Source organism: Mastomys coucha, unplaced genomic scaffold (assembly GCF_008632895.1).
Source record: "Mastomys coucha isolate ucsf_1 unplaced genomic scaffold, UCSF_Mcou_1 pScaffold7, whole genome shotgun sequence".
NCBI classification, from domain to species: Eukaryota; Metazoa; Chordata; class Mammalia; order Rodentia; family Muridae; genus Mastomys; species Mastomys coucha.
In genome coordinates this window covers 104004436-104022490 of record NW_022196913.1, presented here as the reverse complement: position 1 = coordinate 104022490, position 18055 = coordinate 104004436, and the positions used below count along the sequence as shown (strand labels likewise).

The 18055-nt window shown below is 40.9% G+C and overlaps 1 protein-coding gene and 1 pseudogene across 2 annotated transcripts in view; one reads left to right on the top strand and one right to left on the bottom strand.

The window, feature by feature from the left end:
* Kcnq3 (potassium voltage-gated channel subfamily Q member 3) overlaps positions 1–18055 on the top strand; it is a 308651-nt gene that overhangs the window by 266758 nt on the left and 23838 nt on the right. The window contains exons 5-9 of the mRNA XM_031359714.1: positions 1920–2075; positions 3671–3781; positions 5579–5674; positions 7137–7231; positions 10977–11003. Of these exons, the coding sequence (XP_031215574.1) occupies positions 1920–2075; positions 3671–3781; positions 5579–5674; positions 7137–7231; positions 10977–11003 (485 nt within the window). The remainder of the gene's footprint in view (positions 1–1919; positions 2076–3670; positions 3782–5578; positions 5675–7136; positions 7232–10976; positions 11004–18055) is intronic.
* LOC116082777 lies at positions 14521–15715 on the bottom strand (annotated as a pseudogene). Its single transcript, XR_004115425.1, has one exon. The product of XR_004115425.1 is annotated as a glyceraldehyde-3-phosphate dehydrogenase pseudogene (transcript).

Here is an 18055-nt window from a genome sequence, read left to right as displayed (position 1 = left end):
TGACTTACAGTTTCAGAGTTTAAATACAGAGTTGTGGGGAAGGTTGAGCAGAGCCATTGAGGCTGTGGCAGCAGGACTATGTGTTGGAGGCTCTTCATATTGTAGCAGGCCAGGAAGTGGAGCACAAGAATCTGGAACCAAGGAAGCATTTCAAAGTCCCACCCCTAGTGATCCACTTCTACCAGCTAAGCCCTAAACTCTAAAGTTGTCACGGCTTCCCAAATTAGCACTGGAAAGACATGTTCCACATCTGAGCCTAGGAAGGGTAGTTCTCATTCAGACCACAGCACTTTGGCTAACAGGGTAAAATATTCCAGGAAAATAATCATAATGAAGGTAAGAAGTGAATGCAGATGGCTGGAGTCTCCACATTTGGTCCTGCAGGGAAGGGTAATATGGGCGGCAGGGACTTTGTGAGCCAAGGCAGTAAGAACTGTCAGTGAGCCTTTCCTGACCCAAAAGCTGGAGCTGAACTGCTATCAGAAGGACAGCTTTGCTAACAACAGCTCCCTGAAATGCCTCAGTAAGAACATGACTTTACATCCAGATCAGGTTCACCTATAATCTTGACTCCTCCCCACCCACTCTATTAGCATGCTAAACATCAACAGGAGAACAACAGAGGACTAAAAGCATCAGAGACCCCTAGAGATCATCTTTGTCAGCCCAAAGCTTTGCCACCTCTTGGTTATCCTAACTCTAGCATTTCCTTTTAATCAATCGCTTATCCTTGGTTACTCCTTACTGTGTGGCACTGTCTATGAAATCATAGGTCTAGTTTGTCTTTTGTGTTTTCATGTATTCTGATATGCAAGATCACTTTAACATAAAAAGACTTGTCTGAATTCCATCCAGGACGCCTACATGACTCTTTTCTCCTACTCTTTTATTATTATTATTTTATTATTATTATTATTATTATTATTATTATTTTGAAAATCAGTATATTACACATTGTAGGCAGATTTTTGAGCCACTTTATTGTGTTCTATTGTCTTACCCCCTCCAAACCCTTATTCTGCCCTAATCCCTTCCAACCCCTCAACACTAGATAGGAGAGAAAGAAGGTTAGAAGGTAAAGGGACATCCTTTAGACTACTTCCTGCTGCTTAGGAGCAGAAGTTCCTTAGGGCAAGTCCAATCTTCATCGGAATACCTCCAACCAATAATCGAGCAATAGCGAAAGCATCAGAAGGAACCGGCATGAGCAGGGACCAATAGCCACCACAGGCCCTCTTGAGGCTTTTGCATTTATACTCTCTCAAGCATCCCCAAATATAAACTATTTGCAGATTGAAAAAAAATCACAACCCCACTAAAGCACAAGACAGTTAGCAGTTGTGGACAATCTAAGGCAGCCCCGTATCCCACTTCCAGGATTAAAAAAAACTATATTCAGATAACATAACTAAGATTTTCAAAGAAATCAAAATTCTTATATCATAGATAAGAGAGATTAGTTCTCCTTTGAATCATACAGTGAAATGGTGGTAGTGGTAGGTCCCTGTCCATGGCTGTGTCTCCTGGGACACACTAACTACCCTTTGCTACTAATCTGCCCATGGAGCTGATTTTTGGCTCTGCTCCATGCAGTTCTGTGACACATGAAGTCTCGCAAATTCTCTGCTTGTCTCCGACAATAACCGATCTATCCTGACCACTCATCTTCTCATAAAAACCTCCTTAGTTGTGACATTAGGTCACCTAGAATAGAGTGTTTTTCTTCTCCTGGAGCTTACAACATTCCGGTAGTTAATGATGGAAATGTCTGCATTCTTGTCCCCTGTTTTCCATTGATAGGAGGTGAGACTCAGAAAAGGTAAACATAGCAAACAAACATGGACTCTAACTCCAGACTGCCTAGCTCAAGCTTGCACTGGGGGCTTCCTACTGAGTCCTTCTGTTGTTCACTGTTCTAGGAACTCATCACTGCCTGGTACATCGGCTTCCTGACACTCATCCTTTCTTCATTTCTTGTCTACCTGGTGGAGAAGGATGTGCCAGAGATGGATGCCCAAGGAGAGGAGATGAAAGAGGAATTTGAGACCTATGCAGATGCTCTGTGGTGGGGCCTAGTGAGTCACCTTCCTTGAAATACAACCCTAGAGAGGTCATATGGAGACTTGACCACTAGATGCAGAAAGAGGCGAAGAGTGGGGTATGGGCACACTCAAGGAAGCTTCATTCTGCATCCAAACATGAGGACTGGACCTCTTACAACTTCAAATCTACAGAGAGAAAACAAGAAGCTTCTACCAATGAGGAATGTACCTAGAAACCATTTTTTATGGAGCTTGTAAGAAACTAGAACCCAGAACAGTCTTTTTGCATGGTTATCTGAGATCTGGCCTTGTCAGTCGTAGACAGCAGTCAGTCAAGCCATGTTCATGCAAAAAAAAAAGTAAAAGAAAAGAAAAGAAAGAAAGAACAGAGAAAAAGAGAGAGAAGAGAGAGAAAGAAAAATAGGGAGAAAGAAAGAAAGAAAGAAAGAAAGAAAGAAAGAAAGAAAGAAAGAAAGAAAAAAGAAAGAAGGAAGAAAAGAAAGACAGGAAGAAAGAAAGAAACAAAGAAACAAAGAAAGAAAGAAAGAAAGGAGGAAGGAAGGAAGGAAGGAAGGAAGGAAGGAAGGAAGGAAGGAAGGAAGGAAAGACAGTATCAGATATATGCATGACACACAGACCTGAAGACCCATATAGAAGTGCAGACACCCATAGAAGTATTAATCCTGGCACTTACTGAAGTCTTAATTTGCTCCACATCACTATGCTAAGTAACTAGTGTACTTTAAATTGAAACACATGTTAGCCCTTTTTAAAGTGAGAAAACTAAGACAAGAACCATAGAAGAAATTAGTTTAATAATTATCTTAAGGCAAGCAACTGTGCTCCTGAGGCCATGGTGTTATGAACTGTGTCCTGATCAACACATAACCACACACTGGAATATACTACATAGGACAAACACATAGACAGTCAGACATGCACAAATGATGACATGCACAAACACACTGACAAGCACAACTCACAATATGGCTGTACATAAATCCATACATTTACAAATATGGCGATTCCTTACTGTAAACAGGAAGCTAATTTCAATTTCTTCCACTTCTCTGAAGATATCAAAATATATAGATCCCTTCTAGGAAACAGTATAGCATTTGCACATGAGCCACACATATTCTCCTGTGTATTTAAATCAAGCCTAGATTACTTTTAGTGCCTGATGACATGTAAATACTAGTTAAAGAGTTGATATGCTGTAGTTCTTATTTGTATTATTTTATTATTATTATATCATCATTTGGTTTTATGGAAACATTTGAAGTATAGTTGGTTAAATCCCAGGATGTGAAAGCTACAGCTATAGAGAAGCAACTGTACACACACACGCACACACACACACACACGCACACACACGCACACACACACACACACACACACGCACACACACACACACACACACACACACACACACACACAAGTGTGTGCAGATTTTTGCAGTCAGTTGGACTCCTCTAACCCAAAAACAAGCTGTGGTACAGGACTCTTGTTATATATAAATGAGAGAAGCATCTGCGCCGCACAGAGGCTGATAAAGCAGAGCTCTGTTGACTGCCACTGATGTTCCTTATCTGGAGAAACCCCATTTGAAAGCTTCTCTTTTTCAGATCACACTCGCCACCATTGGCTATGGAGACAAGACACCTAAAACCTGGGAAGGACGTCTGATTGCTGCCACCTTCTCTTTAATCGGAGTCTCCTTTTTTGCCCTTCCAGCAGTAAGTTCTTTTGATTATGACAGGAAGTTTCCCTTAATACCTAGACCCAGCTCAAATCCTGAGCCTCACATTTCACCCTTTTGTATCCTGAGTACGATGTTCCACATACTATCATTTATCAGCTGTTACCTTAGCAAGGTTATCTCATCCCTCCCTCATGGCTTGTGCTGCTTCCTTGCACCAGGTGTGATGGCTTCAAATGCTTCCTTGTTTGCTAAACAGTATTGCCATCTTCAGTCTAAGAGAGTGGCCCCCTCCCATGTGGGTTAGCAGGTTTCCATCTCTGCCTGCTCTCAAGAACTGATATCTCTTGAGGCCAGAGTTCTGTCTTCATCTGTTGATGCCCAAAACCTAACACAGCTCAGATACTTCTCATCTGAATTTCTTTTTTCTTTTTTTGTTCTTGGCCTAACACTTGCAGCCTTAAATTTTTGAATGTTTTCATTTCTCTCAAGAGTTGTTCTTGACAGGTGAAAGAATAACTTCCCCCAACAGTGATATAATGAGAGTGAAAATAGAAAGCTCATAACGGACTCACTGTGTGCCCAAATCATGCCAAATGTTGTACCTGCATCATTCTCATTTGCTCTTTGTGCTAAGAGTATGAGTTAAAAACTGAGGTACAATTAAAGGTTATAAACATCCCTGGGATGTGGAGTCAAGAACCTTAAGCCAAGCCAGTTCTAAAGCTTGGCTCCTCATTATGCAGCTTGAAGAGAACATTCTTAATCCACAATCCCTCTGCTGCCCCTCCATCTTTTTTTCTAAATTGGAGAATTTGCTTCTTCATTACTAGCCAACTTATATGTATTTTCCCAGCTATTTGACTTTTGCTATAATGTTCTTGAACCCATTTTCTCACCTGTGAAACTGGCAAAGGATGGGTGTGGTATTGTACTATCTCTAATTCCCTTTCATATTAAATGCATGTGTCTAACTGCTTAGTCCATACCAGTGTCTGACCTGGAAAGCAAAGCAGATCCAATTCTTGGAAATTCTGCCTATTGATCATGTCCCAAGACACTGTTCAAGCAGCTAAAATATTTTAGAATTTGATTATCATATGCAGGGCATCTATTCTGTGTCATATCCCTTATTGAACATTTCCTGCTTGCCATTAGGTTTTCCCTTTTGTTCCTGAGATCACTGTCAGATAGGTACTATGACCCTATGAGCTAGTAGTCCTATAAAAGACAGAGCACAGATAAGAGAGTGCCCAGGGTATCACACCTGGACTGTAGCTATCAGATTGCAAGCCAGGTGTCTTTGGCTTCAGGCTTGTTTCACTTAACCAGACTCCCTACTCTCCCATGAAGAAAACAGGGCTTTCTTCCTTTTCTCTTTCATCTAGTATTGCTACTGTAGAATCCCTTGTCTTATAGCTATGACTAAAATGCCTAGCAAGAAGCCATATGTAGGGAAGATTTTAATTTTGTCTTACGGTACATAATAGCAAGGAAGGCATGGTGGCAGAAACAGGAAATAACTGGTCACATCACATAGACAGGAAGCAGAGTAGATAAGCTTAGGACCAAGCTATAAAACATCTACACCCACTTCCAGTTACCTAATTCCTCCAGTAAGTTTCCACCTCTTCAAAGATCCACAACCTTCCTAGAGGACCACCAGCTAAGGACCAAGGGTTCAAACACATGAACCTGTGTATGACATTTCACATTCAAATGACAACACAGGCTTCGGGGTGTCCTTGAGACCTACATTCTCTGCTATACCAGACATAAGACTGGGGGTAAGAGAGCCTAGTGCAGATGATACAGGCTTGAATTCTCTTTGCAGGGCATCCTTGGCTCAGGATTGGCATTGAAGGTTCAGGAGCAGCACCGTCAGAAGCACTTTGAGAAGAGAAGGAAGCCAGCTGCTGAACTCATCCAGGTATGTGTGCCTGGGCATGAACTAGGATGGGCCCAGGGATGTGAGTGTGTGTGTGTCTGTCTGTCTGAGAGAGAGAAAGGGATGGAGAGAGAGAGAGAGAGACAGAGACAGAGAGAGAGATAGAGAGAGACAGAGAGAGAGAGAGACAGAGAGAGAGACAGAGAGAGAGACAGAGAGAGAGAGAGAAAGAGAAGGAACAAAAGCATATCCCTCAACAGGAGTGGACCAGCTTGCATTTGCTCCCTTGTGAGTGGCTAGAGACATCACCATGGTTACCTTCACAGTCTATGTGTGTTGATAGTAAAAGCCTTTCCATTTTCCACCCAAATTCTAAGCTACTCAAGAATGGATTTGGCACTCAAGAGTAAAACCATTTGATTTTTGGTTTCCTGATAATTTTGGAGTGAAGAATTTGGCTTAGGCCTGTGACTTCTCTTAGCCTCCTTATTCTTCTCCCCACCTTAGGATTGATCCAATGATCCACAAAAAAACAAAAAAACAAAAAAAAACAAAAAGAGAGAGAGAGAGAGAGAGAGAGAGAGAGAGAGAGAGCTTACATTCCAGATACTTAGTGAGCTATAAGGAGTTCTGTAATCCCCTTCTGTCTGTCAACAGTAGAAAGCCAATTAATAAAGGGGAGAGTGCAAACATGTACAAAATATTGGCTACTGGACCAGTTTGTCCTGATCCTCAACAAACATTGAACAGGAGATGTTGAATACCTGGTTCTCTCCATCACCGTTACTCCTCCAACCATAGGCTGGAGGAAGAATAGTAACAGAGATGAGACAGGTGTAACTGTTCCATATTAGATATCAGAGGGAATTTATATCTTAGGATTTTAGGAGCTGTTGGGAACAAGGGGCATGTGTCCCAGCTGTGCCTTCCTGGGTGCCAAGGGTATTGAGACTCACCCTGAGCTTTTATCTAGCTGCAGTCGTTACGTGTCGATGCTGCACAACAAGATAGCATCCTACATGATGTGGCTGTAAGCCAGTTTCAATGTTCAAAGTCTGCTTGTTCCTTTAAACCTTCAAACCCTGAGCCACTAGAGTATTCAAGAAATTTAGTCTATGAGAACCGCCTTCCAGGCTCTCTTATGCTCAAAAGGAGCACAGAAGGCTGTTTGTTTCCCTATGTTATTGACTGATCAGTCCCCAAAAGCTTTCTGTAGAGAATAGTCATTGCTCTTTTCAGAGGTTTTCTGTCCTCTTCTCTCAATTCATTTCTCCACATCCCAGCTCACCACAATACCAGTTGTAACTCTAAAATGGTCAAAAATGTTTTTTTCTTTTTTTGACCTTATCAGAAACCAAGAACCTCTGCTTTTCTGAATCCTCACTATATAAACAAATTCAAATTTTTAGGAATCAAGAGCTTAAAGAGTTGTTTGTCCTAGGATGCTGTGTGAGCATTTCATGTAATGAACATGTCATTCTATTTCCTCTTTTCCCCTCCTCAGGCTGCCTGGAGATATTATGCTACCAACCCCAACAGGATGGATCTGGTGGCAACCTGGAGATTTTATGAATCAGTTGTCTCTTTCCCATTCTTCAGGCAAGTAGTCACTTAACTGAGCCCTCAGAGTATGTCTGAAATTCATTACCATGGTCTAGTCTTTTTGTTATGGCCCCACGGTTTTCTAGAGGAAAGTGGGAAATGGTTCTCCAGGAAAATGGGAAATGGTTCCCAAGATGAGCCACATGTTAACGTCACTGGAGAATATACACAGCCTAATTAAGCCTGAATCCTCAGAAGTAAACCAGGCATCACAAATCTTTAAAGACCTTGAGATGATTCCAGTGGGCAACTAGAGGTAAACAGCATGGTACTAGAAAATGTCAGTGTGAACAGAATCAGAGAACAGAGGAAGTTGAAGCCAACACAATCAGCTATCCTACCCATCTGACTATTCCCTCACCTGGTCTAACCTACACTCATAGACTTCACAAAGGAAAGAAGGGCATAGATGACCAAGGAGTCCTCTGGAAAACCATTAACATTGTTTCATGTTCTCAGGATTGGAAAATTGAACTGCAGGTCATGATGATGGATAACCTCTTCCTAGGACCAGTGGGAGGAAAGGATTGAGGAAGTCAACATGCACTGATGTCCACTGCATTTCAAATATAAAAGTTCATGTTTTGTTTAGTCATAACAGGTTCTCTGCGATAAGTCAGTGTCCACAAATGCAGGTGTGCATTAGAGTTGGAGGCATTGTTTTGAACATACAGAGCCAACATACATCTTCAGGCATTATGATGGAAGGGTGGTGGTGGTAAAACCATCTTAACCAGGAGCCATTATTCCATTTTAGCATAATGGTTCATGGTGAACACTGGATACCAGGATGAGCAGATGGTGATACCAGGCTCTGCTTACCTATCAGTGACCTAGGGTTCAGAATTCCTGGACATTTTGATAGGTTCCTGATACACTTTTTCTTTTTAGTGCCTGGATTCCAAAGCAGGCTCTTCATTTTGAGTGTTTTGATACTGTGGTTTTGAAACTAGAGTTTTGGATATGGGCGGATGTTGAACTTCTAGAACACTTGACTAAGGAGAAAAGGTAGAGACACAATTAGCTCGTTGCTGGGGTGCTGCCTGCTTTTGAAGCAGCGTTTACTGAAGCATGTTGCACAAGCAAGTACCTGTCACTTCAGTGAACCTTAATGCAGCCCAACAGTAGGTAAGTAGTTCTCTCAAAACCTACTCAAGTCTCCCAGACACTCAGTAGGAGATCTGTGACTGGCTAATGCGTGCTGCCTCCATGTGTTCTTCTCCTCTCACCATGACATAGAGCTAGGGATTTAAGGAAACCAGGCCAACAAGATGGCTCAGTGGCAAAAGGCGCTTGTCACTAAGCCTGATGACCTGGGTTTAATACCCATACAGAAGGAAAGAACCAACTCCTACAGGTTGTTCTCTGGCCTCCACACACACTCACCCCCTACACATCAATCAATCTGAAAAGATTGAAGGAAATAGAACAGCACTGGTTTTATGGACTAGTTGCTTTAAAACTTTACAATTAAGATGAAACCATAGATGCTGACCATGACCTTCAAGATTTGCAAGCCCTGTCCCAGAAAAACCTTTCCTGCTTTACATTCACTGAGCTCTTACTTCTCAGGAAGGTCTGAGGACATGAGCTGAGGTAAAGCACTAATAAGAAGAGAAAGAGACAGAGGGTCTGACTGGTGGAAGAACTCAAGGGAACTTAACTTGTAGAAGAGGCAAGAAGTGGTGATAAATAAATAAAGCAACAAGTTTGAGTTCTTCACTCTATCTTCTAACTTAGACTTGCTTGCTTGCATGGTTATAAATGTATTTCTAAAATTCTACTGCTATTACTGATTAGATGCTGGGATTGCATAAATCAAAACCTCACTAGAATGGGACAGTATCTTCCTTCTTAAGAAAACAGAATGACCTTGGGCTCAAAACCAAGAACATGTGTACCCAGACTGAATGTAGTGTCTAGAAGATTTTCATTTACTGTGCATCCCAAGGCCTTGGCAATGGGCCTATTCTTTTTGGTTGATTTATTATAAATACAGCATTGTCCTGGCTGTCAGACACTTGAGGGCTACATTGTGTTGCAGACAGCTGCTGTGATATGGGAACGGCTTTTAAACTAAGAGGGAACATTTCTTTCTTGTTTTATTTCAAGGACAAAAGTACAAAGTCACTAGAGAAACTCACTTAGCAACCACTCTGAAATGAGGTATTCCTTTGGGAAAGGAATGTCCCTGAATGCCAACCCACACCATGTGCTAGTAAAAGAGAAAAAGCAGATACACCAATGTCTCCTTACCTGCTTCCTAAAGGTTTTTTCCTTTATTTACATTTTAAATGCAATTTTATTGAGATATACTTAACTCCCTATAAGAGAATCTGATGATTTAGTGATCTGAGTATATTCACAAAGTTGGACAATGTTAAACATACTAACCCCAGGGTAATTTCATTATGTTAGAAAGAAATCTTATCTTTATTTGTGATTTCTCCTGGACCTCTCTTTCTCCATCTGTTATGACCATTCTTATAAGTGAAGAATCTGAACACTGAGACTAATACCTGATGTGATCTGTCAAGTGCATGCTGGAACAAAAAAACAGAGCCCAGTTCTTCTGCCAGTGCTCTTGTTCTTTCCATTTTGTGTCTGGGAAAAAAAAGTTATTTTAGAAAGAAATATGTGGTACTCTGGTACATCTTCACCTGCATCCCACAGGTTGAGTCAAGGGATATTTTTATAAACAATGCCCATTTCTGAAGGAATTGATGTGAGGGTGAAATGGAGTAAGATATGACTGTATCTGTCTTGGTACCTGATTCATAGCAATTTATTCGATTGATGATGATTAAGTCTTTACTGGAGGGATCTATGAAACACAGTGGAGATGAAATAGGAAAGAAAGACACTGAGTTCTGAAATTACAGCCTTAGAAAACCACTGTTGGTGACCCCAGAGCTAGAACACCCTGTCTGGATTGAAGCTTAGCCCAGTGGACTTGATGGATAGGCAAAACTGTTCTACGTAGAGAAAGGGAGTAGAAGATTCTTGGCAAAACTGAGCAAAGGCTCAGAGTGATGAATAAGTGGCCAACATGTGCTATACCTCATCACTATATGAAATTCTCTAAAGACACACTGCCTGGGTTGGAATCCCAACTCTACAGATTCACATCTGAAACCTTAGGCAATTTATTTAACTTATTTGTGCCTCAACTTTCTCAACAGAAAAAAAAAATAGTATGACCATAGTAGTTACTCTTAGAGTTGTTCTAAGGCTTAATTGATGTTTCCAAAAGACCAGCATTTACAATAATAGCTTATGAGAGAAGAGACATGAAATAATTTCCTGTCCAGTGAACACTGTTGACTACTGGTCAAGACTACTACTCCCTACTGATGGTAGGGAGGGGTAGGAGTATACAATTCTATTTGGCAGTCTTGATTTCCTGATCTGACTCTACTGTAAAACAAACCTTCTGAGTTGAGTGATAGATCCTGGTGTTGAATAGGCAATCACTCACTTTCTTGATGAATAAACATCTAAGACAAACTTGGGAGCACAGGACCAAATGGTGGTGGCAGGATATGGGGCACATGGAAAAGTCTGCCTCATCCTTTGATTTCCTTCCACACTTGCCACCCTGTTCCAGAATGTTTCTTTTTTTTTTTCCTTTATCCTATTCTTCCTTCCAAGTGAAGCTTTAAGACAGACTTTGGGGCAAGATGCAAATATTTCATGCCATTTATGGGTCTTTTCCTTTTTCTCTCTCTCCCTCTTTTTATAGGAAAGAACAACTGGAAGCAGGAGCCAGGTACATTTTTGATTATGAATACCCTCCCCATTTCACCATTGTTTTGGGGGGAGGGTTTAGTCTTGCATGGTGGGAAGCTGCTAGGTAGCCATGTTGGTCACAAGTTAGTCTTTGGTGCTTATTCTGTTGCTGACCACCAATTCTTCTGTCATTTTCACATGAATTGAGTCAAGGACAACTTCATATGAATAATAGCAATAGCTACATACTGAATATCTATCTCCTTAGAGCTAAGCTCCAAAAAGGTTATCAGATTTGATCTGCCCAGTCTCCATGTGAGATAAGTTCTAGTATTCTCCTTTGAGTATAAGGAGACCAAGATTCAGAAAGGTTCATCTATCTCTTCTGAATTCTCACAGGAACTAACAAAACCAAAAATCAAATTCAAATCCGAATGTTAAAATACTGTTTACCATTGTACTTTTTTCCGTTTGTTCCTTGGGCTTCCAAATGACATTTCTCAAAGCAAATACAGACTGCAATTCATGATCCCCATACACCTGAGGCTTTCCAGTAAATCATAAATACTGCAGGCTGCTGCAGAGACAAGAAGAGATTCAGGGTTGTGTATGACTACTTTTCTTAACTTCCTAACCCATTATCAAAGGTGCCCAAGGTCTAGACCCTGTTTTAGTTTATAAAACAAGATGATTCATATTGACAAAATAGTGTAAGGTGATTAGAGATGTCAACACACAGCTCAGAGAAGTATTGATTTAAATTTATGGAGTATTTTCTGGAATTTTACAAGTAGCATTTTTGGATTATAGTTAAATACACACACACACACTCACAAACACAAATGAATGAACTGGACTCTAGTTACTGGTAACTGAAACCATGGCTAAGTGTACCAAATGTTACTCCAAATATGCCTTGGAATTTCTGATTCTGGTTCAATTGATGACCAGATCGGTACATTTGAGGATTTCTCGAGGGTGGGGAGGGTGGCGTGTTTCTTTGGGAATGGAAAAGAGGCTCCGTGAAAAGCAGCAACCAACTTATTTGTGTCTTTGTTAGAACTCTTCACTCTGCCAAGGTACAGAGGAAAATTTATTACCTGATTTGTGTTAGGATTAGAGTTGGGTGTCTGCTGGCTCACCCTGAGAGAGGATCAAAGTTGGTTACAGATGACACTCAATTCTCTTCATCCAGGATTTGAACCATAGTCAGGTAGGGCTTGTAGACTGGTGAGGGAAGTGATGGGAGCAAGTTATAAACACACAATCTGGAGTAAGAGACAGGGAGATCTTGAGGAAGTGTGGGTTCAATTCCTTCATACAAGAAGGCAAGGACGTGGGTGACAACAAAATGTTCAACAGTAAACAGATGCTTGAAATGAAGGAAAACTTGTTCCTACTTATTGCTACCTTATGATTAGCTTCTTCAATAGGCTGCCAATCAACTGACATTCTGGTCTCACTTCTTTATTATCTCGAAATAGAGTAAAATCTGATCTTTATATTATTACCTCTTTCTAGAACAAATAGCTAACATTTGCTTGTTTGTTTGACAACATGAGGAAACAGTTATGTTTCCTGTTTCTTTTCAGATCCAGATAAATTCTTAAGGGTAAGAAAGGAATCATTTAGTCAGCATATTGGTGGGATCTCAAGTTCTTGCTTGCTTACAATGTGACTGTTTTGTTAGGGCTTTCTTGACTCTTTTGATTATGTAGACTTGCTTGTGGAACATAAGCCCAGCTGAATACTTATAGTTGACTGGCTGATTGGCTCAGATAATGTTACATTTTGTTCTTTGCATGTATGCTCATGAGATTAACCTAGAGAAAAAGAAACAACTTCCATGATAGGCTCACAGAGAGATGAACACTTGACAGGATATGCTGCTTAACTCTTCTAAAAATGGAAGGAGTTGACTCCCCTACCTCTACTTACCTAGTTTGAACATCTACATTGTGATTATATACATACATACATACATACATATATAAATATGTATGTATGTATAAACATGATCTAGCCTTAGAGAAGTCTCCATCAGCAGAGAACTCTTTTTGTCTGACTTTGTATGACTGTTGTCTGTTCCTCTTGGGATTCTGCCTGAGGTACTCTGCTGAAAGCAATATTCTCTGACTTTTCATTTTTGCCCCATCAATGCTTTTCCCTTTGATCCTGCTTCAGTGTCCTTCTGAGTCTACTGATGATTACCTAATATACTTTTTTCTTGTCTGCTTTCTCTAGTAGACTGGATGTCTCTGAGGCTCCTCAACATAACCTGACAACCTGGTCAACTTTGTGTACATATACAGGGAAAGTGGATAGACAAAGGATAGGTAAATGGATGAATGGGTAGATGGAAGATGGATAAGTTAATGAATCAATAGGAAGATAGATGGATGAGGGATGGATGCATTCAAAGGATGGATGAAGATAGTGGGTAGATGAAAAACAAATGGGCAAAGTCTACATTATATAACTATTATAAAGTCAATTTACACTACTTTATATTAACTTTTAAAAGAAATGTAATAGCTGACATTCATTAATTGAAGATCAGAAGCCCCTTGGATCAAGGATAAGGACTTTCTGGATTTTTCTCTTTCATCTATCTCTCCTCATTCCATGATGAGTTTACTCTAATAGCTGACTTTCCATGTATTGATTCATCTGTGTTTGCTAACAGACCCACGATAAAACATTTTCTTTCCTTTGTAGACTTAATACACATGAGCCAACAATTTCAAAAACCTAGGGAAACCTACATATTGGCCAAGAGTGGTTATATATTCACGCTTTGGACAATTTCTTTGGCTTAGAAAATAGAGACTAGTACTGGCCGACCCCTGTGGTATTTTTCTACCACAGTAGATTAAGGTATTATGGTTGACAAATGCCATTGGAGTTTGCGTGGGTGAACTGAAAGAATAGAGGAAGTAGGTTCCTAAATGTAATGACATACTCCCTCCCCACATGAATGATGAATGTAACAGCAAGCAGACAAAAACGGTTGTTATCTGTCAGATCATAATGTTTGTCCATTAATTTCAAAGTCTTGGTAATAATATTGCACCAAGATCATCCACATTAAACTATACTAAGCCTCATTAATCCTAAAGTGTGTTGACAGAGGCTGGTATTTTATGTTCTGGCCATTACTTTAACTATCAGTTTTAAGTATTCAGAATATAGTCATCAAAATTAGGATGTCTTTGTGATGGAAACTACGAGTTTTAAATTCTGAAAGCAGGTAACTATGTTGACAGCTGCTTACTTGAACCCAACTCTTCATTTGTATTTTTAAACAATTCACTCTGAATAACAAACATCCTTTAAAATGTGTATTTGTCTTTGAAGAGCAAAAACAGCATTCCAAACACCTTCTTTTTCTCTTGCTTTGGGATTATGACTCTCTCATTTAGTAGAAGATTATTCTTTGGATCAAAGAATTTAAAACAATGGCAATAACTTAAAAAGAATGAGTATCTTTTTACCAGGTAGGGCTATATGTACATCAAACCTCACCATCACCTTATGATCTAAATACTACTTTTGGGGGGTACAGTGAACTTTATTGATAGTATTCAAGAGAGTAGGGATGGCTCCCTAGGCCCCTTCTGTTATTATGGGAGTCTGGGATGGAAATTGTGAGGGAGATGCTCAGTGTTGGGGTAGGGACTCCTCAGCAACTGAGGGCCTCTCTCTTGCTCTCAGTGTCCTTGCTGGGGTGGGTGGTCCAGGGCTTCTTACTCCTTGGAGACTATGTAGGCCATGAGGTCTACCACCCTGTTGCTGTAGCCGTATTCATTGTCATACCAGGAAATAAGCTTTAAAAAGTTGTCATTGAGAGCAATGCCAGCACCAGCGTCAAAGGTAGAAGAGTGGGAGTTGCTATTGAAGTTGCAGAAGACACCCTGGTCCTCGGTGTAGCCCAGGATGCCCTTCAGTGGGCCCTCAGATGCCTGCTTCACTACCTTCTTAATGTCATCATACTTAGCAGGCTTCTCCAGGCAGCATATCAGATCCACAACTGATACATTGGGGGTAGGAACAAGGAAGGCTATGTCAGTGAGCTTCCCATTCAGCTCTGGGATTACCTCCCACAGCCTTGGCAGCACCAGTGGATGCAGGAATGATGTTCTGGGCAGCCGCATGGCCATCAGACCACAGCTTTTCAGAGGGGCCATCCACAGTCTTCTGAGTGGCAGTGATGGCATGGATCGTGGTCATGTGCCCTTCCACAATGCCAAAGTTGTCATGGATGACTTTGGCCAGGGGAGCTAAGCAGTTGGTGGTGCAGGATGCATTGCTGACAATCGTGAGTGAGTTGTCATATTTCTTGTGGTTCACACCCATCACAAACATGGGGGCATCGGCAGAAAGGGTGGAGATGATGACCCTTTTGGCCCCACCCTTCAAGTGGGCCCCAGCCTTCTTCATGGTGGTGAAGACACCAGTAGACTCCACAACATACTCAGCACCAGTATCACCCCATTTGATCTTAGCGGGATCTCGCTCCTGGAAGATGGTGATGGGCTTCCCATTGAGGACAAGCTTCCCATTCTCAGCTTTGACTGTGCCATTGAATTTGCCATGGGTGGAGTCATACTGGAACAGGTAGACCATGTAGCTGAGGTCAATGAAGGGGTCATTGATGGCAGCAATCTCCACTTTGCCAGATCCAGAGCAGAAGGCAGCCCTGGTAACCAGGCGCCCAATATGGCCAAATCCGTTCACACCGACATTCACCATTGTGTCTACTGGATGAAGCTGGTACTGCACAAAAAGACATGGCTGTCTCTGGAACAGGGAGGATCAGAGAGCCCTAACTACTATTTTTAATTCTCATTTTGTGCATAATAACTGAGATTGAAAGAGGTTAAGGACTTTGCACAGTTTCTATATGTAGAAATCTGCCAAGAAGAGCTTGGATCTAGCTGGGCTAGGTCAAAAGGTCCTGGTCCCTAGCACAGAGCTAAGCCCTGCAGTTTATTAGATGGTCACTGCAGGTGTCCCTTTGCTTGTTTGTTTTTCTTTGCCCTGGCTTTGCCCTGGCTTTGCCCTGGCTCACAGTGTTGCAGTCCTTGCCAGAAGAGGAGGCTATGGAGACCAGAAAAGGCACAGAGCCAGAACTCACTGTGTAGAGGAAGAACACGCAGCCCAGTGCTGGAATTCATACTCTGTCTGTCCCTCTGACATCACAACATGAAATTCATCTCACAGTCATGTGTGCTGTTGGCAATAAAGTCCTTCCATACATACCCTATAATCTGTGATTGTAAAGGGATAAGAGTAATTTTGGTAGCACTTAACCCAATCCCCTAATTTTACTGATGAGAAAATCAATACAAAACAAGAGGTTTGAGTATGATCCCATACAATTAGTATTTTCTCCTGCTGTCTAGACCTACAACAATGGCCCAAGCTGCAGAATAATAGAGATGCTGAAGTGAGATTTTGGCTAAAGTGCTATATCCTGAGTGATTTCTGTCATGTGGTAAATGCTATGTATGCCTCTATTTTCCCTGGGAAATAATTGGGATATCATAGCTATTTTAAACACATCATTCATACTGGTTATGTTAAGGCTGGGACTTAGATGTCAGAGAGCAATCAATACATAGGTTTTATTTGCAGTACTGATTCTGGGCCTGACATTTCATAATACTTCCCAACAAATCTGGCTTTGAGAAAAACAAAGAGACATGCCAGTTACTGTCCCCACCACCAAAGTAGGGGTGTGTATGGCATGTCCTTGATGACTCCTTGATTCAAGAAAAGCTAGAAAGCTACGATATGTGGATACTGATTATGAAAATGTGACCTCCTCCTTCAAGCAACGAGTATCCATTTACATTTATAACCCAAGCAAATGATTTACCATCTCCAATAGGGGGAAACTAGCTGACAGCTAATGTACTTTTCTGTGTTCTTCAAAAATTATGGAAATTCCATTTTTATGTCTGTGAAAATGTGCAAAAGGGTGTTCCTCTCTATATACACATCATGTAACATCTCTCCCTCAATCTCCTCATTCCTTAGCTCAGAGGAACTTGGCACAGCTCTTCTCATCCCACAAGTCTGAAGGCTATACTTAATTAGCCATTCAATTGTCAATGATAGATACATTAGAGTCCCCAGACAGCCTTAAGAAATTACGACAAACTGAATGACTGGATGATTCAAAACAACTGAAATTTATGGTTCAAGAGGCTGAAATTCTGATTTCAAGATGTTGCCTGGACCATGCTCCCTACAAAAACATTTTAGTATGATCTTTCTTCCTTCTTCCTAGCTTCTGGTGACAACTGGCAGTCCTTGGTTTGCCATCAATCCAATCCATGTCTCTACCTTCTCATGGCCTTTTCATTCCTTAGTATATCTCTGTCAAATCTCTCTTTTCTTTTCATTATAAAGACACTACTCATTGTATCAAAAGTCCACCCATTCCAGTATGACTTAACTTAGTTACATCTCATAGTTGTATAGCATGTTGATTTCACACTCATAGGCATATTTTAGGTCTTAAACTTAAGTGGAAGAAGATATAATTCAAACTTCTATTGTTGCAATCATCTGGACAAGACCTTTTTCTTCTACTCAGATAGAAACTGTGTCCAATAATGGAGAAGTTCTATGATACTTTTTGATATCGCTTGTTTCCTTGGGTATTTTGTGTTTGACATCAGTGGGCTGTGAACAGTAGGCAGGCTTGAGTAACTGCAGGTGGAGTCCTCTAATATTTAAGACTCATGAGGCCTCTGGTATTAGGGTCATTATGCCTTAAAAGTGTCACCACTCCTGTGAAATCCTACGAAGTCAATATTCTTCGCCCCTTTCATAGAATTGATGTTGAAGCTTCTAGGTAGGATTAGCTATGAGGATTCTTCAGCCATTGACAGCAACCAGTATGTATCTCAGCCTGAGAGGTATCGATTTGAAACCTTTGATCCCAAAGACTCAACATATCTCTGGAATCCTCCTGAAGACCTGGATGAACAAAAGATTTCCTTTTCTGCCTCCTCACAGATTTAATCATCTTCATTTCCAAGTTCCTAACTCTCTCTCTCTTTCCTCTCTCTCTCTCTCTCT